The 22224-nt window shown below is 41.1% G+C and overlaps 2 protein-coding genes across 3 annotated transcripts in view; one reads left to right on the plus strand and one right to left on the minus strand.

Annotated features, from left to right (window-relative positions):
* Nucleotides 1–9404, plus strand: part of COL4A6 (collagen type IV alpha 6 chain) — a 141373-nt gene extending 131969 nt beyond the window's left edge. For both annotated transcript variants that reach the window (XM_049827301.1, XM_049827300.1), the window contains 7 exons: nt 1005–1166; nt 2123–2221; nt 2500–2646; nt 4341–4457; nt 5221–5412; nt 5646–5932; nt 6561–9404. In XM_049827301.1, the coding sequence (XP_049683258.1) occupies nt 1005–1166; nt 2123–2221; nt 2500–2646; nt 4341–4457; nt 5221–5412; nt 5646–5932; nt 6561–6821 (1265 nt within the window). In that variant the 3' untranslated portion in view covers nt 6822–9404. The remainder of the gene's footprint in view (nt 1–1004; nt 1167–2122; nt 2222–2499; nt 2647–4340; nt 4458–5220; nt 5413–5645; nt 5933–6560) is intronic.
* Nucleotides 9405–9478: 74 nt separating this feature from the next.
* On the minus strand, nt 9479–22016 carry ATG4A (autophagy related 4A cysteine peptidase). Its single transcript, XM_049827303.1, has 13 exons — nt 21953–22016; nt 20477–20587; nt 19199–19270; nt 18744–18842; nt 17388–17489; nt 16770–16842; nt 15310–15389; nt 14330–14517; nt 14141–14219; nt 13065–13210; nt 12402–12458; nt 11128–11239; nt 9479–10786 (listed from the first exon to the last, which is right to left on the minus strand). The coding sequence occupies exons 1-13, from the start codon at nt 21960–21962 to the stop codon at nt 10722–10724; spliced, it is 1194 nt and encodes a 397-aa protein (XP_049683260.1). The 5' UTR covers nt 21963–22016; the 3' UTR covers nt 9479–10721.
* Nucleotides 22017–22224: the final 208 nt, after the last annotated feature.

Here is a 22224-nt window from a genome sequence, read left to right on the forward strand (position 1 = left end):
GCATAGTTTGAAAGGTTTGTCGTGATGGCATTGGTACCCATTCAGTACCTCACCACCTTGCCAGAGAGGCTGAGACTCTAGGCCTTTCCCTGGCCAAGGATTTGAAGCTATTGCTCTCATTCTCCTAAGGAATGTCTGAGTCACCAGGCTAGCTACCAGGTGGGACAAGGGCTATGCTCAGGCCCAGAATCTGAAGCTAAATTACTGTGGTGAAAAGGATTTAAAAATTTATGAGACTGTCGTGGTTTAACCCCAGCCAGCAACTAAGCACCCCACAGCTGCTCACTCACTTCTGCCCCCCCGCCCCCAATGGGATGGGGGAGAGAATTGGAAAAAAAAAGGTAAAACTCGTGGGCTGAGATAAGAACAGTTTAATAGAACAGAAAGGAAGAAACGAATAATGATAATAACAATAATACACTGTCAATAATAATAAAAGGATTGGAATATACAAAACAAGTGATGCATGATGCAATTGCTCACCACTCGACGACTGGTGCCCAGTTAGTTCCTGAGCAGCAAACTGGCCACCCCAGGCCAATTCCCCTGTTCATATACTGGGCATGACATCACATGGTACGGAATATCTCTTTGGCCAGTTTGGGTCAGGTGTCCTGGCCGTGTCCCCTCCCAACTTCTTGTGCCCCTCCAGCTTTCTTGCTGGCTGGGCATGAGAAGCTGAAAAATCCTTGACTTAGTCTAAACACTACTGAGCAACAACTGAAAACATCAGTGTGTTATCAACATTCTTCTCATACTGAACCCAAAACACAGCACTATAGCAGCTACTAGAAAGAAAATTAACTCTATCCCAGCTGAAACCAGGACAGAGACCCAAGTAGATATAAGCGGGTAGGGTCTGTTCTTTTTCTTTGGGAGGAGGACACCCCTGGAAATATAAACACCCAAACAATGACTGTCCTCTAGAAAGACACACTGGGAATAGCCCCAGCATTTACTTTGCCTGAGAAGCAGATTGCACTAATTACCCCTGTTGTCTCTAGGTCTTCCAGGTCCTCCAGGATCACGAGGGCCCCCTGGCCCAGCTTCTGACCAAGGTGACACAGGCAATCCAGGTTTCCCTGGTGTTCTTGGCTTGCGAGGCATTAAGGGTGATGTGGGACCCACTGGTCCAATTGGACTCCCTGGAGCGTCTGGATTCAAAGGTAATCTTGTCCTGAAAGGGTCCGGGTGTGGCTTGGCAGCTGTCACCTTGATAGTATGAGCAGCTATCGTGTGGTTAGTGTGACTGCTTTGAAACGAATCCTCTTTCAGGTGTAGGCACAGCTGAGTTTGTTGTCCAAGTCTTCCTTTTTGGCCAATGGAGGTTTTACCTACTGACTCCAAAAGCAGCAAAGTGAGGCCAGCTCAAGGTGCTCTTCAGTGTGTCCCTACTGGGTTTTTTTCCCTTCTCTTTTTTTTTTTTTTTTCCTGAGTAGATGATGTCCACATGCAATGGTGCTGTGCTTGTCAACTACAGTTACCCACTTGTATTTGCTGTCCAGGCAAAGACTGGAGATGCTGTTTCATGCCACCTATCGTGGATGCTCAGAGGCATAGCATGGTGGATTTAGGTCTCCATAAGAGGCTAGAAGGATTGTAAGAGTTAAGAGATCTTGTTCTGGGCTAAGGCAGGGAGCAGGCCGCTCTCTCTTTGGTCTCTGCTAAAGGAGAGTAGAGGGCAGCTGCCAACAGGAACTCTAGTAGCAAGGTTTCAAAGAAACCACACAGCTCAAAAGCCAGGAAAGGGTGGAGAACCATTGCCAGGTGAAGAAACGTATGTTGTCTTTGTAGGCTGACAGATCCCCATCCCTCTGTGCTGTGCATAGAGATGGATTCCAAATAGAAAAGATATGTACTCCCCAAATGCTTTCCCTGGGCTACAAGAAGACTTTCAATAACGTGTAATTATGTAGCAGTGGAAATTTTTGTCTTGAGGCTCTGCAGCCATTCTGGGCATCAAAATGGGCACAGAGTTCCTTAAGGGTCTGGTCCCCTCCATCTCAGAGCTGAAATGCTGTTGCCATTGCTGCCGTCAGTGTGTTTCTTAGTGCCCCAGCTGTGGGTCAGAATCAGGATCCTATGCTTAGCCCCTGAGGTCTTTAGCTGTGTATCTTTGCAGGTATAAGAGGTGAGCCTGGCCTTATGGGGATGCCAGGTAAAGATGGGCCTCCGGGGGATCCTGGTCACCCTGGGCTGAAAGGTGGAACGGGCCATCGAGGTGAGTGCTGAAGGATTTGAAAAGCTGTACTTTATTGCACATGGTTTGGGCCGGGGAAAATTTCAGAGCTCCCTTAATGGGCTTATCTGGGGGACACTCAGTTTCTTGGAGATTGAAATAAATTAGAAATAGTTTGACATACCACTTTTTACAAAGATACACAGTGCTAATGTACTAAGGTAGTCTTAATTTAGCATACTTCTCCTTTGTGTCAGTATTATCATCAAAACTGTGAAGTTTTTGTGAGGTACTTACACTATCATTTGCACCATATACAGGTCTCCCTGGCCGACAAGGGCCTCCAGGTATAACCCCACAGCCAGAAGAAGTCACAGCCCCTGCAGGCTTACCTGGTCTGCCAGGAATTGATGGTGTCCCTGGCTTTGATGGAGATCCTGGATTCCAGGGCCCAGCTGGAAAACCAGGTAAAAAGTACACTCAGATCAGTGAAATGCTGGCCTTCTGGAAGAGCAACACTACTTTCTGAAATGCATTAGGAAGGTTTACAGGTTTTTCTAATAAAGGAGATCATTCCAGCAAAATGCATACAAGCATCATGTTTTATTATTATTAGAATGTATTTGATAAATTCTGGTCATGCACTTTTATAGTGTTTTTTAATTCGGTTTCCAGAATTAGGTGCAGCAGCCTGTGATGCAGCTGGTATGATACCAGTTTGGTACTAGCAGGTGGAGTGGTCATGAAAATGATTCAGCACTGAGAATTATTGGAATTGTCAATGAAATACTGTAACTTGAGCAGTGCTGGGAACTTCAGTCTGCACCACTGTGGTTTATATTGTTTGACAAAGCAACTTTGGTAGGTCCTGTACCGCTTGGCTCTCCTAGGCCCAGCAAGTCCCCATGATTCCTTTCTCAGCACTGCCACTTAGGCAATTTTTAATTGTTAGTATTCTCTTTTATTCATGAAAACTCCTAGAGCGGTAACATCACTTAGCCCTCGTCCTTCCTCCTAGATATTATCCTCAACCCCATCATGGTGAATGGAGCTGTGTTAGTTCCTGGCTTCCTGTTGTCACTTCCTAAAGTAGATAAATGTGCAGGGAGTAAAAGCTGAGAGAGGCTGTATTAATACTGGTCAGGCAATCAGGTAACAGATGCTGCAGAGCGGTGGAAAGAGAGAAGTTCACTGGGAAATTACCCCTATTTATACTATTTTTAATGCTGAATCTTTACAAAAGTTGTGCAAATGTACAACCATCTGTTTCCCAGTCACATGTTTCTTTATACTAATATTAACCTTCCGCATTACTGATCACATGCTAGGTATCTCGCTCTGTGCAATTGCATAACGCCTTCTGTCTCTTTATACTATTTTCTTGTATTTTAACTTACCATCCTGAACACTTATTTTATTGTTGGTTTATCCAGTCTGTGCCAGACCTTGCTGCTTTGGACTCAGGACAGTCATGAACGGACCTCCTCTTACATCTCACTAAATTCTAAGCCTTTATATTTTGAGCACCCTTCACTGCCCTGAGACTTTTTAAAGCTTTGTCAGTCAGATGCTCATAATTGAATATCGTGCGGAGGAGGGGAAAGGTGAATTTAGTCCAAGTCAATGGCTCTAATTTTACATAATATTTAGGCTGAACATCCAAGGCCAATTTTCTGGTTTGAAAAAAAGGGTGAAATCAAGCAAAAGAAGTGACTTCATGTGTTAAGCAAAATTTCAGCAAGGTAGCTCAACTATCTTCAGCTTACAACAGCTGGGTCATTATACCAGAGGATTCTTGTTTTCACAGTGGCAGGAATCTTGTGAGACAGATATGAGAAGAGTTCACAGACTTCCACAGCCATCAAATTGAAACCTGAGTCTTAGGTCCAATGTGGCTTCAGACTAAAATCAGTAGCTTATCCCAGATCTCAGTGCTGCACTTTCAGCCTTGTCTAATGTTCAGCTGCACCTCTTGATCCTTTAACAGACAGTCAGATCATATGGAATCCCTGTACGGAGTTTGTCGTTTGTAACCACAGCTGTTGTAGAGTGAGCTCTCAGCATGGCTGCTGACAACATATTTCTCTTCTGGAATATGACTGCATGAGTGAAGGCATTAGTGTGAGGAAATAATGATAGTAATAATTGTATTTAATCTCAGGTACAAAAGGTCTGCCAGGAAGATCTGGTTTGAAAGGACGTGATGGTTTACCTGGATCACCTGGCATAGTTGGGGATCCAGGACCTTTGGGTGCCCCAGGACCACAAGGATTTGAAGGTAATTTTATGATTTGGGGAGCACAGATCAGAAAGAAGCAATCAGCAGAATTCTGTTTGCCTACACGTTCTGCAAAGACCCTTCCCAACCCCCAATTACCTTAGGAATACCTGGGAATGTACATGATCTTGTGTCTTACATCTCCACTGAAGTAAATTTAGTCTTCAGTGAGGAAGATTATGTCATGTGTCATTGTTGTCTATCACTGCTGGTGTTTCCCTAGGTACAATTCTGAACATCTTTTGGTTTTAATGTTTTGTGAATGTGGGAGTCATCTTGAAGGTCTAGATAAGCGAAATGGTATTCACAGTGAACACAGCTGTGAGGGTTGGATAGTAGAGGAAAGGCACAGTGAGAGAGATTTGGATTCTGTCACAGATTTGTTGTACAACTTTTGGCCTTTCTGTGTCAAAGGAATATCATAATGAAGTGCACTATAGCAAAAATGAATTTATTAGGCTTTGGTTGGTGCTTTGAGATACTCACCGTTATTGTACTGTGAGATATGTGCTAACACATTGGCACCAGGGTTGTTGGGCAAAGAAAGAAAATTTAATGAGGTAGGAAATGGGTGGGTGCTAGTGTGAAATGGCTGCTTTCAGAACTGATAAGTCTAGTTATACATATAACAGCCATCAAAACTTGGGCTTCTCATTGTACATGACTGACATAAACACAGTGACAGCAATGTCAAAATCAGGTATAGAACCAGCTGATGTCCACACTGCCTATCGGTAATAGTGACTCCTTTTCTGTCTTCTAGGTGTTGCTGGAAAGCCGGGTTCACTTGGTTTGCCGGGAATGCCTGGTCGGAGTGTGGGTGTTGGATACACTTTAGTGAAGCACAGTCAGTCAGACCAAATCCCACCTTGTCCCATAGGAATGAATAAGCTCTGGGATGGCTACAGCTTGTTGTACGTGGAGGGGCAGGAAAAGTCACACAACCAGGATCTTGGTGAGTTGACAGAATTCTCTCAGGCACAAACAATGTAGGCCAAAATCCCATTTCAAATGAGCCGTCTTCATTGGTACTGCAGGCGGTTGTAATAGAGGTGGTGGAAGTCTGCTTGGCCAGAATCTGTACTGGGAGCCGCATCGCTTGTGCCATCCTCCGCCATTCACGTCTGGTGTGTACGAGTTGGAGCGTTTGGCAGATGCTTGGTACGACCACTTCTCCAATTTTTCCAGGTTTTGCTGGCTCATGTTTGCCTCGCTTCAGCACCATGCCTTTTATTTACTGCAACATCAATGAAGTGTGCTACTACGCCAGCCGAAATGACAAGTCCTACTGGCTCTCCACCACTGCTCCTATCCCCATGATGCCAGTGGACAGCGTTCAGATCCCACAGTACATCAGCCGTTGCTCAGTATGCGAAGCACCTTCCCAGGCTGTGGCTGTGCACAGCCAGGACATCACCATCCCTCAGTGTCCCCTTGGTTGGCGCAGCCTGTGGATCGGATACTCCTTCCTTATGGTAAGGATGCTATTGCTAATGCAAAGGCAGCTTTAAACGTTTCTAGATCTCCTCTTTGATTAGGTGACCGAGACGGTATTCTGTGAGTTGCTTACAGGAAACTAGAGCCCTGTAGCTTCTTGCCCTAGTGCATTTCTTCTTTATCGGCTGGCCTGCTGTAGGCTTTCTGAGTTTGTTCTTGTACTGCTCGAGTTCAGTAGTAACACTGATGCAGTAGTTCTGTAATGTCACAGATGTTCTTTGTTCTTCAAACCTTTAAACGTGGAAATGCTAATTAAGCTACAGCATTGTCTCTCAGTGGAAAAAGTAGAACATTTTCCGTTGCACTCTCCTAGAAGCTCATTAGTGTAAGATTGTTAGAAGAATATGAAGTCAGCATTATTGTTTCCAAATTTTCCCAGCTTACAAGTGAAAAGCTGGTTTTCCATTACATCAGGCCTGTATATTCAGCCTAAGCACATTCCTGTGCTTCTTCACCTCTAGCCCTGACTCAAAAGACAGATATATACAGCCAAGGTATAATTTTGGCTGCCTGTTTTACTCCTTTTAACAATGGAACTAGGGGACTCCCCTGTTTACCTCCCATTCTGTTCCTTTGAACTCATTTAAAGTGACATCTTTATTTCAGCATACTGCGGCTGGTGCAGAAGGTGGAGGTCAGTCCCTTGTCTCACCTGGTTCTTGCCTGGAGGATTTCCGTGCCACTCCATTCATTGAATGCAACGGTGCTAGGGGAACATGCCATTACTTTGCAAACAAATACAGCTTCTGGCTGACGACCGTTGAACAGTCGCAGCAGTTTGTCAGTGCTCCTCCCTCAGAAACTCTGAAAGCAGGGCAGCTTCGAACAAGGGTCAGCCGTTGCCAAGTGTGCATGAAGAACTTGTAGTAACAAAAATGCAGTAACATTAACAGTCTTTGTTACCTAAGACCAGACATCGCTGGTGTGAAGAAGGATAAATTCATAAACCTGTTTTGTGTGTGGTTGATGGGTGAATCAGGATGGCCAGAATTCTACAAAAATCGAGTGTCAAGTCCAGGAGTTTGACAGCGCACAGAGGAGGAAAAGACCAGTGCTCTGAAACCTTTTTTTACGGAACATGGTGCTATGCTTTTACTTCAGTGGGTTTTTTTCCCCTCAGTTATGGCTACCTCAGAAAGTCTCTGTGAGTTCCTTATTCAGACCGAAGAGTAACCGATGTCTCACATTACACCACTCCTCTGTCCGAGGCACATGCCAGTCATCAACAAGAGACATTTTTCAAAAGTTATGCTTTATTAGTATCTTTGCAAACAGTAATTTGGTCTAGTGTAAGGGAACGAAGACTCATTCTCCTATGAAACACAGAGCTAGGTAAAATTTATCAGTGTCTTGTAGGTGACTGAGAAACACTAAGCATTAATGGTTGATTACTGACTTCCTTAGGAAGACTTAAAGATTAATTTGTTTTTCTTTGCTTATTAAACAGATGGGACGCTCTTTCCTCCAGTGACAGGTAATCAATTCTAACCCAGACTCTCGCCCACGGTTGACTTTAAAGAGCTACCCCTGTGAAAAATGCAATTTTTGATGTGAAGATGAATCCAAAACACGTCTAGCATTTTTCATAGCTTTCTATCAAAATATATTCCAGGTAAAATGTCTGCTTCAAGGTCTGTGCTTATCTTCTTGCAGTCTAATGATGTGCAGCCACCAGAAACATTTCATTACTAGGAACATAAATTTCCTTTCTGAGGTAGCCTTGGCACGCTTGTTTTGTAATTATTCAAGCTGTGTGTATCTGGAAAGTAGAAGCTTTTACTAGATAGCATGCAGGCTTACACAAACACAGAATCTAGCAGTTATGGGATGTACATTTTTTACTTTTACAGGCACAATGTGTTGTATACTTCTTCCTCTGGGCCTTATTTCTGTTAGTTTAAAAAATTGTATTTCTAGTTATGCACTGTTAACTAGCCACGCTTTCCTTAAGGGCATAATTAAAGAGAAGTGCCACTAATTCTATTACCCTTGTATATTTTGAGGGAAAGCCATGAAAAGGTATGCTAATATATATATAATTAATTCATTTAGTTGGGTTAAAATTATTATTATCAATCTCTCTAGAGTGAAGCATATGAAATCTTTATATATTGACATTCCAGGACATTTGAAAGAAGTGCCTTGCAAATACACTATCACCTTGGCTTAAAAATCTTTAACACAACATTGTTCAGAAAATTATTATTAATGCAAGACTGAGAAATTATTTCAAAGTACTCTTTCTTTACTAGGTTCTAGGGCTCTAGCTCTATCCAGCAAAGTACTTAAGAACATGCTTACTGTTAAGCAGATACTATTTTTTTACCTTTAATGATTATTTACATGCATAGTATAATACTATCTTCCTAGATTGGGGTCAGAGAGCTCTGCATGTTCTAGTGTTGAACCACACTGGAGATGTGCAGGGAATTTGTGAAGGACAATTTGGTCTTTCATTTAACTTATTCCTAATTGTGGAAGATCAGCAGCTGCTTTGGATGTATTTTGCAAAAATCTTTAAGGCATTTTAATACCTCCTGAGTGGCAATCCTTTTATGCAGAATATCCAATCTACTTCTTAGCTGTCCTAGCACAGATCATACTGTGTTTACATCTTGGGTTATGCAAAGGCAACTTTAAAACATTGTGTGCACACAGTGAAGCTCACTACTTTTTGAAAATTCATGCAAACAACTGGCAAACAATAATGAATTTTTCAGCCATTGGGCTCCCGTGGTGCTGTGAAAAGGGATGTCAATCAGGTATTGTACGTACAGGGACTTGGTTTTATTTTTGAACATGAACACATGCAAATATCCTTCATTTTTTTTATCCAGGATGAGAGCCGTACACATTTTAAGCGCCACTACCTTTAGGGAACTGCTTCTATTGCAGTAACCGGGCTCCACGGCTGTCGATGGCCAAACTTTGCCCAGCCTTTTCCCACACAAGCCCTTCTCGGTCAGGTGCACGGGGTGGGAATTCCAATCACTTTCTCCCATCGTCCCCATTTTCATCAATCTGGTTACCCCACACAAGAATATTTCTTCAAGTGGTCTGCGGGGCCCACACCTCCTCTCTGAAGAGAGTTTACATAACCGGTAAGAGCTATGTGGGGACTAAGTATACTGTACTCCACTGATGGATTATTTTTTTTTTAATTATTTTTTAGCTTAGGTGCTTCCTGGTTTTTTTTTTTATTTTTTAGCAGTTACTACTCAAGACTAAGCATTTCAGAGCAAGTGCTTCATGCTTCATTTTCATTTTTGTCTGTGGGGAGGAGAGGGCTACGATTGCTGTTAAATAAATTAATCTATTGATTAAGAAGTAATGCTTTGCTTTTAAAAAAACATGCAGCTAATCCACAAAGAGGGAAAGAAAATGGTATGTTTTTCTAAATGTATAGTTTCCAAACTGTGGTTAATAAACACTGAAGGCAAACAAGACGAAATATGATCTGGTTAACTATTTTCTGGGAAATCACACTGGCCCTGATCAAGAAGTGCAAGCGAGAGGAGACAGCATTCGGTATTTCTCTATGTTGTCATTTATTGGTGAAGATGAAACTGTGCGATTCACGTCCATTACACTACCATGACAAAATGACCATAACGGGGACTGTCTGATAGTAAAAAAAGAACTTTATAATGGATTAAAAGATCTTTGCCTTTAATTATTCTGAGCTGGTTTTCTTATGGCTGCTGGAGTGGAGAGATACTCTGCCTTAGAGATAAAACCGCACAGGCTGTTCTGATAAACCTGTAGAATTAAGGCACTTTTACCAAAACAGATTTCAAAAGGCAACAAGTCAAAACCCAACAAGTAATTTGCATATGCCTATATATTAAGTTTTAAGATAACCTGGTTTACATTTAGTTCACACAAACAAATTAACAAAATATAGCAGCATACAACCTATGAAAAGCTTAAGAAATTTATTAGATGCACAGATAAAGTGCTGTAACAGAGAAACTTGTGTAAATCTTTTTTAAAATAAATAAGGTACAGTTAAACCACCTTTGACTCATTTTAGCTCCAAAAGAAAAGTCAGCCTAAGTTTTAATGATTTGAATTTTAAGGTCAAGGTGAAATATATCGTAACTATAACAGTGGTTGTGATCTTTATTAACTATTTGAGTCTCCTGTTCCCCTTGAGGTTTCCCAGAAACAGGAAGGCTATTGCAAAATGTATACATTAGACATAGTTCCTTTTACAGAAACATTTTTGTAATAAAGTGTGGTTGCTCAAATGCATGTTAAAATATTTAACAAGGAAACAATTTTCTTCTGATCCAGTTGATCTTTTAAACAAGACAATGTACTTTTTCTACGATGCAGCCCACAGGAGGGAACAGAAGTAAACATCCTCCTTAACTGAAGACTGTTTTGCTTTAAGAACTAAACTATTGCATTATATGAGAGCAAGAAATATCCGTTTTGTGTTATCCCTTTCTCCAAACATACAGCCCATTGATATACTTATTTTTGCCTTAATCTCAAAGGTCCATTTGTCTTCAGGAAAGACACATATTAGAAAGAAGTTCCCTTTAAGGGTCTTATAATAAAAGATGAGCTTTTACTGCCTTTCCATGTGGGGAAGCTCTTTGATAGAAGGAACTGTCACTGCTGGAGTTTTGGATGCTACTAGGTTTTTGTGCTCTGTTATCTGTCATTTCAGGCACTTTGGGGCTAACATGGCTGTTTGATTTAAGTCAATGCAATAATATTAGCAATATGTTCAATACTCAGAAGGGTCACCAGTTTCCCTCATACACTCAGGATTTCAAATTCTTCTTCCAATTCAAATAGCTTGTCAGTAGATTCAATGAGTTCTGCAAAAAAAAAAAAAATAATTAAACGATTTAGAATCTAAAGACACACCTGATTTTGTTTACTTAAAACAAAACAAACCACCAAAAAAACCACTTCTCTGGAATGTGTCCTTCAAAGTATTTTGTAAGATTATTAAAAAAAAAAAAAAGTATCTATCTATCTCTGCTAGCAATTGTATGTGGCCTGTTTGGATAACTGATATTCTGTAAGAATAAGGCATTTAATCACACGGTGATTGCTTGACACTTTGGAAAGCAGAGTTATTCCACCTGTGCTTATTCTTCTTTTTGCTAACGAGGAACATTCTGCTGCACAATAGTACTTTTGGCTGGTACTGCACCTGCTCCTGTAGTTGTCACTTCGGGCTTTGTTGGAGGTATGAAAGGAGGCCAGTGTGGGGGATGCTTCTGGACCAGCTCAAACATCCGTAGACTCTGTTGCTTTAGAATCTCCTGAGGACAGAATACTTTCATTTTAAAAGATGCCTGAAGAGAACTTTCAAACACAAAAATGTCTGCTTAATTAAAAACATTTTTAATGATGGCTGTCTATCAAAAACCAAAGGCTTTGTGCAGACATACAGTGACAATCTGTTATTTCAAGTACCTGCTGTTATGAATCGCTGCTTAAAAGATGTCTGCAATATTTTCCTTGTTGAAAACACACCTGGCAGACAGATCGTTTGAACTGTCCTACAAGTTATCAGTGTGTTGTAATTAGCTTTGATATCCATACACCTATAATTTTGTTTACATGTAGCAAACAGACACCAAGAACATACAATATTTTCTGCCTTTTAAAAGAAAATTACTTGCATGGGCCTCTCTGTGTTCAAGTTTTCTGTTGATCAATGGGAACAAAAGCTCCAAAAAACCCAACAGATTTTGAAGGATAGGTTTTGATCAGGAGAAAAGTTATTATTGAAGCCAAATTCCACTCCTCTTCAATCAAGTAAGCTACATCATATCCTGTATTTCAGTTATTTACTAACTGCTTTCCTTAGCATTTTTGTTTTAAATGCCTTTAGAGGTTGGTGTTACTTCACATCCATGCTTCTGTTTCTTAGTACACCGGCTGCATGCAGAAATGTCCTAAAGTCAGTTTCCTGGGGCAACAAGCACCTTTTGTGTGTCCTGCAGTTCAGCAGGAGCTGGAGGGACTCAGCACGTACAGAATCAGACTTTCTGTGGTACCAGGGACTAACAGTCATAATTAGAACATGTAATAATATACATGTCAAACAATAAAAAAAGATCAGGAAGCAAATAAATAAATAGATACAACATAGCACTTAAAACTTTTTTTTTTTTTTTTTTACTTCTCAGTAAATGACTAAGTTTCAGCCAGTAACACAGTAGTGTTAAAAAAAAGAAAAACTTTTAAAGCGTATATATTTACACTCGTTTGCCAAGTGGCAGGGTTCATGATTTGTCAAAATGCTGAACAAGCTCTGATTAGCAATTCAGTAGTACTGGCTTACCCTGACGCCTTAATGCATTTTTCTCTATGGCTCATTTAATTGGCACGCAGAGAAAGATGTAATGGGAATTTCCATTAAAAAAAAAGGAAAGTATACATTATTTCATACGGAGCAAATAAAGATAGTATTATTACCTTTTGTACAAGACTACACCAGTTATCAAAATCACATTCTTCTTTGCAAAAGAAGCCCTAAGGAAAAAATACATACAGTAGTTTTAAATAGTAACAATAGGCCAGTGCGTGAAGGATGCTGTGGTGTCTTTATGCATTGTTTACACTTTAGAAACACACGTCTCAAGCAACAATCACCCATAACCCAACCAACGGATACTGGCACGGGATCAGATTTAATTTCTTCAATTACCACAGTATTCTTGTGACATACGCTGGATGACTTCTACAAGTAATTCCGTTTAAAGATTTGTAAATTATGATGTAAGTTAAGCTTAAGTAACTTGCCCAGAGTGACCATGCATGTATGGTAGTGATGCAATAAAATAAGGAAACCCGATTCAGTTCCCTGCTTTGACCTTCAAAACACTTCTTGCAAAAGGTAAATGCTGCTCAGCAAAGAAAGTGAATTAGCTCCCTAGAATACAGTCAATTCCCTGCTTGACCCAAGATTAATGTCTCCTATGCAGTTAATGTATAAACTACCATGTGTTGAATTTTAGATCATAGAAGACTGCCCTGTGATCTTGATTCTGCTCAAGGAAATGTATTACTGCCCTTATCAATATACAGAGGTTTTACTTTGAAATAAAGTACACACGTCTGTTATTTCCTAACACCTACTAAAGCTACTGAAGGGTCCAAATTCATGATCTTCATTCTGTGCGGGGCTTGCTGGCAGTGGAAGCTCTGGTCATCAACTGTGCCATTTTCTTCCGAATCTACAAAACTTTGAGTGGTGTGAGGGTCCAAATAGATCAGCTCGTTGCCTGTACGGGTAAAATCCATGTTGATAATAAACGAGACTTTAATACGCACATACTCCATCCAGACTTGTAAAACAGAAATTAGATGATCACTGCAGTCCATATCTAGACCTTCTAGCTAGGGAGTCTTTAAGAGAATCGGGAAGTCAGACACACTAGTTTCCCCACAGGATATTTAGTATGATTTTCTATTGTGACCTATTACTGTAGATCTTTTGGTTGGTTTGTTCTACCTTTGTCGCACTCTTTCCTTTTTCTGTGTGAGGTCCCCCACGCTTTTTAAAAATCTCATCTGTTGTAATCCCTAACATTCCACAGATCCAAAGGTACAGGATGCCCACAAATGCAATGTGTAATCCCATTAGGCATTCATTCAGAAATTGGAACAAAGAAGTCTGACTAAAACAGTTCAGGTTTTACAAAAGGAAGAACAAAATATCCATAAAATTATGGATCAAACTGGGGGGAAATCTGAAAGACTGAATCTAGTATTAACTATTGCTTTAATTAAGAAAGGAAGAAATGGAAGAAGGTGAAAAAGATACTGCTATCAGAAAAGATTTGAAATACAAGAAAACAATGTAAGAAAACTGAAGCAAAAGAATAAAGACACTCTTCATTAGGAAGTATTAATGATTAGGAAAAATTCAGTATTCTAGCAGTAGTGACATTTGACACTTGTTAAATACTATCAACTTTTCTTAGTGGGTTGTTCTTGCTTATATCATTACTTATTTTTACATCAAGTTTGCTGCTACTTTTCTGTTCCTGTAAGGAAGATATCATACTGTTCCCGCAGTATCTAAGGCATGTTTCTTTGTTTCTTCTACTCTATTCTCATGCTTAAACTGCTTACTATTTCCCCTTCCAAAAAAAAAACCCTTTTCTCTTTAGATCACATGCATATTTGGAATAAGTTTCTTTTTTCCTTACCTAAAAATCCTATGAAATAATAGGCATTATTTGGTTTCCCTCCTAATGCTCCCAAAGACTGTGGCATCTTAAAGCATTCCTAGGAGGTCAAAGGGAGAAAAATGAAATTGAAGTCAATTTGTTTATTGATACAACGGATACCTGAACTTATTTCACAATGACAAACAATTCACTGAAAAAAACCCTTACTTTAAACGCATCAATATATACTGGATTTATGTGATTAATCCCTAGTCGTAGAGGTATAATAAGCAAGAGGGGCTTCCAGCCTGTGCAGAATCCTGCTGTGTTCTTATTTCGGCCAAGAGCGCTTCTGTGCAAATGTGCACTGCTGTGGGCCGCGCCACTGCTCTGGGGAGGGGACCAGCACATTTTCTCTGTGGGAATAAAACCAGAAATCAATGAATGCACAAAGGAACATACAGCAGATCTGCCTCTCAATCTTGAATTCAGCTACTTTGCCAGACATCTTTATAGGGCTCCTGTTTCAAGACAAAAGGAGCAGGGCACGGAAATTGTAACTATTTAGTAGAAGTAATGCTAGCAGACAGAGTATGTGCTGGCACAGTAGTGAGACATGAGATAAACGACTGGGGGATAAAAATTTAAGACTGAAGTTAATACTGTCAAGTCTTGCCCATAAAGTGTCAGGGAAATGAAATGGCAGAGACGATAGCATTAGAACTCTTCACTTCAAATGATGTGAACATAAAATAAGCAGAAGTAGGCACTAAAGTAGGAATAGGTTGTGGCTAACCACCACCTGTAAATCCACCTTTCTTACAACAGAAAATTAAGCCTGGCCACGTGTTTCTCTAGGATCTGCCCCTGGTTTCTCTTTTGCCTGACAAACTCTGTATTAAAAACAATTCTGTGTATTTTTACATATTGCAACTGCATTCCATTTCTGAGGTGGGAGTCTAAATAGCACAGACCAAACTCCCATCTTCTCCCAAACTGCATGGTGACTTGGCCACCAAAGTGGCCTACATCGTTCTGTGCTAGCTTTAGTTCTGGACACCCAAACCCCAAGTCTGCATTTCCTTTATTCCTTTTCTTAGCCTGGGAACAAGTAGGGTTGGCCCAAAGTATTTTGTTCATATTTAGATACATGCAGGAAAATGGGGTCAAATCAGAAACTGTAACCAGAGAAATAATGTTTCACTTACTGATGTCTTCAATGACCACTGTATTGTCCATAGATACATAAACTGCTAGTGAATTCCATTCATCAAATAAAGCAAGCTTCCTAGAAAACATTAAAGTAATAATGAAAATAAACTAATTAGGACCATGAGGGTAACTTTTCATTCAGGACAATTAGATGGTTCTTTAATAAAAAAATTAATTTTTTTCTTTGGAAAAACATATTCCTTGGATTTTTTTTAAATCTCCATGTAATAAAAAGATAACTTTGAATATTCAATGTTTAATATATTTAGAAAAATAAACACTGAGTGGTATCAGGAAAAGCACACGCACTGTACCGTGTGAAAACTGTTTTGTCCTTTTGCCAAATGCAGTGATAGGAACAGGACAACCACGTAATTAGGTTTATTACTTTTTACTGCATTTAACAGCCTCTAGAATGGGATCCTGCCCATTGTGCCTGGCATTGTCTAGAGAAGGAAAAAAATTCCTCTGCTAGTTTTGCACGTTACTTTTTGATTAAGAAGTTCCACTAAATTCAGCGGAACTATTTCTGTGCAAGTCTGGACAGCAGACTCAGGGTGTCAAAAGCTAGATCAGCTGAAGGGTTTTGGCACCCAAAAGTTAGGAGGGAGGCATAGTAGCACACAGGTTTCTGTCCACTTGTGTGAAATCCAAAACTCTAGGCAAGGGAGCTACACTCTTAAGCTGCACAGGCAGAGTCAGCTGTCTAAAATAAGCCAGAAAAGCCTGTATGTGAGTGCTAAGCCATGAAGAATTTCTAAGTGAAAAGAGCTGGAGGCCAGGGCATGCTTTACCTCCTCTCTCTCTCTCTCCCCCTCTCCCCCCAGAATGTATGTCTGTCCCAGGGCTGCAAAGAATTGCTGCTGAGCACTCAGGACCTGCAGTTTAGCGTCAACTTGAGATTTGGCACCTCCATATCCCTCAGAAATGGAGCAAAGTCAACTTTCTCAACTGTAGCTTCTAGACTAGGAGGAGCTGCCCATGTTTTATACAGCAGCCTTCAGGCAGAACTGCAGCTCAGACAGTGAGGAACTGCAGTTCGGTTCCCTCCTTGGCCTGGATGGCTTCACTCTGATGTGTCGTACCACCGCTCTGATCTGCATGGTGGCACTCCCGGCATCTCACAGCTGCGCCACTTTGCAGAAAGGTATACGCATCTCTGGTGCTTACTGGTTAGGGCATACAGGCACCATCGCAGGAGAGACCTTTGTGCAGGTCTTCCCCAGGCTCTTGGTATATTAAAATTTAGAACTCGCCCAATCCCAACTCAGTCCCTGCCCACCAGGCTACAGCATCGTGGTCCACACTGTACTTGCAAACACATGGCATGCATATTCCTGATGCTGAGAGAGAGGGAGATCAGCCTTTAAAACTGTGTCTTGGGCCTTATCCTGGTCTCCGAGCTTAGCTGCCCCAGGGGAGTACATTCTGAATGCACTAGTGTGACTTGACTTACTTTAGTACTTGAGCAACTGTGTTTGGTCCAAACCATTCTCCAATTGATTTCCCCTCTCCAACACCCATCTGCGCTGTTTTTATGAGGGAAACCACACACAGACAGAAAAAAAAAGACCACAGAGAGTCTGGTCACAATATATATTAAATAGCATGACCTACTAATCTTTTGTCATACATTCTAGAGCAATTTCAAACTGTATTTAGCAGCAACAATTATTTTCTCAATCTCCTCTTTTCAAATCTTAATGACTGCTAGTTCCTTTGCAAAAAGTTTCTAAACTGTAATGAGAATTACAAGTATTAGTGTCCTTTATTACAAATTACAGCAACAAGCTTCATGATTGTCTGTTTTAGTACTATCTACTCTGGTACACAAGGCCTACATGCTTTACCAAGAGCTAGATTATAATATACAGATTTATTTAGGTCTCAGTGAATAACATTTCTGAATTATTACACTTTGTACCCATTTGCATGCATTTTTACTTATATATAAACATACACATTCTCTTCATAATCACCTTTTTAAAATTTTGAATTAACATATTTCAAATTAGAAAGTTTCAACACAGCAGGAATTTCAGTGGAAAGAAAAAAAGTTGATGTGCGTTCTTACCCATTTGGTGGATGGAATAACAGCAATCCTTTCTATCTAGAAAGCACCGTAAGATTCTATGATATTCTTCTGGTTGTTTTTTGTGTTTTTCCCATTGCCAATCTTACAGGAAAAAAGTTATACAGATTAAAATATAATGTTTTCATCATCCCAATCAAATTTCTAGATCGCAGAAAGACATAAAATGAGACGTTAAAAGACTAAGGTACAACTCATCTCTAATATTTACAATTTGTTTAGAGTTCCTAGAAGTCGCAGCTTGTCATTTATTATCAAGCTGTCCTTTATCATCACAGGCTAGATTGTGAAAACTGGGAAAATAAAATAAAAATGTCAACTGCAACTATATTCTGAGTGATCACTGCCAAGAATTGATAGCTATTGCTGTATGTGAACTTCCAAGATTGTTTAAAACTATACGCTCTGTTTAGATTTTGCTGGATTTGTAAGCATAATGTAAGCATTTGTAAGATAATGACGTTAAGATCTATAAAGCAAAGTCCAAACACATTGGCCCTCTCCCACAGCAAAATCCACAACATAGCTTTGCTATGTACGCTCTTGCTTCTAACGTAACGTAGCCCATTTACTGACAGAGAAGCACATACATAGGGCTGATACTACAAAGTAGCTACATACTGCAAGTTCATATTCTAGTTTTTCTCAGGTAATTTGTTTGTTTGCCTGCTCCTTCAGTTAAATCTTAGCACCTCCGTTCTGTGGATTCAGTTATTCAAGTGGATAAATCCACAAAGCATGCTGCCATAGAAACCACAGCACAAAAGTGTGAGGATTACAGACCTAACCGTAATAATTTAATTGATAACAGTAGCTACACACAGACCAGACCTATGATACTTACCCGTGATCCTGGAATGTGAGGTGTTGATACAGGCTTAAGAACTTGCACTAAGGGGTTCAGCTGTGGGGTTTGGACCTCAGGCTGGTGACGGGTGAGTGGTCTGTGAAGTACTCTGTGTGATGGCTATCACTACATCACTATTCACACAGTCACTCTGTGCAAACATTGGGTGGCTATGTAAGCAATGAAGAGAAGGGTAAGAACTAGACCCACGGTGGCAGGTTTTCCCCTGGCCTCAACTTGGTTATGCCTCAAAAAGACTTATAACATAACGACAATGGGATTCCCTATTTGTCCTCCCTCTATTTCTACTTCTCTGCTTAAGGCTGGCATGATTTTGCCCTGTCAGACAAGAATAATTCACCAGTAACTTCTATCGGGGCATCGAAGAAAGTTTCATTAATAAATTCAGGTTTTGTGCTTTTATGGAAAACTACCACAAAAATGAAACAGTCCCCAAACAACACAAAAGTTCGCTCAGCAACAGTACTCACCTCTTCCTAAATGTCTGCAGATCAGTGCTTGTGCCAGCATCATCTGCCCGCATCGCAGCATACATCCCCAGCCAGCATCAGACGAAGGACCAGTGCCTCCTATTAAAAAAGTTCATTACAATCAATATAGGCTTTAAAATGAGTGCAGCACCACAGAGAAAATTTCAGAGTTAAAATCTCTAACAACTGTCCTATGGATAAAAGGCACTGAGCAAGACCGTTTCTTTCTATATTGCTGGTCTAACTTTACTGCTTGCTCTACAAACACGAAGACCTGATTATATGCAGGTACAAGTAAACACAGTTTTTAATAGCTTTAATATTTTGTTTGCATAAACAGTTAAAACGATGCTCAAAAGGTTCTAATGCTGTAAAAATCATTTTTCAGTCCATGATAACATCACTAATCCTGCTATCTAATTTATAACAAGGCAGCTGGTCTGCTGCGTACTCACCAATAGGCGAAAACTTTCTTCTATACGTAAACCAGAGACGGGCACTTATATCCAACAATAACTTAGATTTGTCTGGAATATTTTTAAGAGGAAAGAAATTATTAAAACAGACTTTTAAAACTGAAAAATTCTAATTTTCCCTGTACACTCAATATATGGAGTGCATGGAAGACTCCTGTTAGCTTTTATGTATAAGACCCTTAATACTTAAAACTTTTTTAGCTGTTTAAACACAGAGAGCTTTTGTAGACTGCTAATTAACTTAGTAAGGATGAAATAATTATTAGCCAATGAAGTTTTACAAGGTGTATGGAATGACTATGCCCAGCTTGAATGAAACAATGACGGAGAACTATGTCCTCAGGAAAGAACTCGTACAGCAAGTTAAAGAAAGGTGAAGAATTTCTACATGCAAACCGACATGGAATTATGCATTACCTCCAAACCCAATACAAAGTCATTTTAAGAAAAGGTTAATCATATTAAATTTAAGTCTCTCTTTTTTTTTTTTAAACACATGCACTTACAGAATTCTCCCAAAGGCTCTGAAGTATTCTTAAGAATCTTATTTGCTGCATTTTCTCTGAGCCGTGGCTGAGCCTGACTGGCCTTTTCAAGGGATCCTCCAGCCGATCAAGGCTGTGTGTGGTACCCTTGGCTGTCTTGAACACCATGCCTGCATTGATGGCCACTGCCTTTGACAGGGAACACAGGAGGATGCCCTTGTCTTCTCCCCAAGGAGCAAAACTCATTTCTGAAATCTTATTTTTATACGATATCTAAATACATGACTCTGCTATGACTCTCATGCCATATATTTATTTTCATCAAAATACAGTACGTGTCCTAGATTAATTTTATTATTACTATTATTATTATTCTGCTGACATATCATTGTAGTTGCAAATAACAGGCTGCAGACAGCATCCCTCAAGGGAAAATAACATTGGTAACTCCAAACGTTCCCCAAAGGTTATTTACTTATCTATTTCTGAGGCATTTGATGTTGAGAAGTGACCAGCCTCATACCTGACTAGCCTTGCTACAAGTACGACCTCTTTGCTTGAATTACGGTAGAAAATACATTGGTAAACTTCTGGTTTCATTGTAGGATGAATACAGCTGTTTATAGTTGGCTTCTTGTTGACAAAGAAAAAGAAACTTCTCTCAAGAGACATTTAGAGAACGTAAGGAAATCAGGAGCTGCTGCTGCTGCTGCTGCATGTGAACCTCTGAATGCTCTACAGATTTTACAAACAATTTTCATTCTAAAGATACCTGTGTTTAGGTGGTGTTGCCTTCCTAGAATCCACACTGGCTCATCAGTTTCTGGAAATTCTTCTAAGTAGTCTGACAAAATAGTGATCTGGTTTTCATACCTAGATAAAACTGAACAGGAATACACAAAATTCAAACTCCATTTTATCCCTTTGTTCTTTTATGCACAACTTTGAGTTCTTAGACTGAACTAGTTGTAGCTAGTCTTTGGGTCTTTTGAACAGTGCTGCCAGCTGCATTTAGTCTTCTCCTTTAACGAGCTGCTCCGTCACTGAAATATCCAATGTCTTGGCTGGTTTTTATTTTGATCCTCAGCGAGTGCTGCGAGAATAACATGGCTGACACCTTGATTATAAGCAGTCTGACTGAAGCCAGTAGCAGAAGTTCAGGGTGACTGCAGTGAGAGTAAGATTTGATTCAAGGAAATGAGGAAAGGAAAAAACAATTTAGGCATCACGGCATATGCCCACGCTTGATCTTAAATTACAAATACTGCCACTCAGAGCAATTATGGCCTTGTGCTTAATGGGAAGCATGTGAAAAGTGTTAGCAAGACTGGGTTTTGCTTTCCTAATTGGAGATTGAAACACTTCATAAAAAAAAAAAAAGATGTATTAATGTTATTGTTCAACGCTAGATCTATTTAGCAGAACATAACAAATGATAATTAGTACTGCTAAAAGAAGACAGTTCAATCATTTTTTAGATCACTAAAGCAGGCTTTTTTGGAAGAGTGAAACAGGCCTTCAAGTGTAGAAATGAATGTAAAAATCATTTATTTTAGATAGCAGTCGTATAGGAATATACTGCTAAAAAATCAGAGGTTGAAAGGGAAAGCAAACACGACTATATTTTACTCTTCGAGTAAGTGCACATACACACAGCATAAAGAACGAATGATCAGCAGGTAAACATATAAATATATATTAAAAAAATCATGTAAAAATATACACTGTAGCAACCAGACGGGAAACTGAACTACACCACCCCCCGACTGGAGCAGGCAGGACTGAATTCAGAGACACCTTCTCCGCACGTCAGGGACACGACAAACTTCTTCAGACCGTCTACAGAGCCAAAGCACTTCCTAACGCTGCGCCCCGCCAGAAAAAGCCCCCCCCCCCCCCCCCCCCCCCGCCGCACTTCCAGGGTAAACTGCCCGGTTTTGGGTCCGCAGCCCGGGAAGACTCTCCCCCCCGCGAAATCCCACCGGAGACAACCGCCTCCCCCCGCCACACGACGTCTCGGACCACCCGGGAAGGGAACGGCCGGGCTCTCTGCCCCCTCTCCCCTCACAGAGCCCCGACCCTCCCGCCGCCGAGGCCCGCCTCAGCGCCCCCCACACACACCCGCCGCCGCTTTCCCGCCTCGGCCACAGCGGCCTCGGGCCGCCCCCGGGCCCGGCCGAGCCCCCTCTTCCTCACCTCAGCCCTCCCCACCCGCCCCCGGGAGAGGCCTCACGCCGCCGCCCCTCACCTGACTCCATCCTCCCGCTGTCACCATCCTCCTCCTCCTCCTCCTCGCCCCGACACGGAGGCACAACACGGCCGCGGCGCGGGGCACCCTGGGAGGTGTAGTCCCGCCGGCCGGCGGCAGCGCGCCGCCTGGCCGCCCGCTGGACTACCAATCCCATCGGCCCCCGCGGGCCGAGGGGGCGAGAGGAGCGGGCCGCTAGGTGCGATTGGCTGGGTTGGCCCCCGGCGCCTTTCTGATTGGCCGGCGAGCGCGCCGAAGCACCGCCCCTGTCG

This window comes from Accipiter gentilis, chromosome 24 (genome assembly GCF_929443795.1).
Source record: "Accipiter gentilis chromosome 24, bAccGen1.1, whole genome shotgun sequence".
NCBI lineage: Eukaryota > Metazoa > Chordata > Aves > Accipitriformes > Accipitridae > Astur > Astur gentilis.

What these genes read in the sequence shown, in the direction of transcription:
- ATG4A (XM_049827303.1), bottom strand. An exon ending in TATATATTGATGCGTTTAAA is followed by an intron (nt 14,220 to 14,329) that starts GTAAGGGTTTTT and finishes TTGACCTCCTAG; the next exon opens with GAATGCTTTAAGATGCCACA. An exon ending in AGTGACAACTACAGGAGCAG is followed by an intron (nt 10,787 to 11,127) that starts GTGCAGTACCAG and finishes TTTTTTTTGCAG; the next exon opens with AACTCATTGAATCTACTGAC.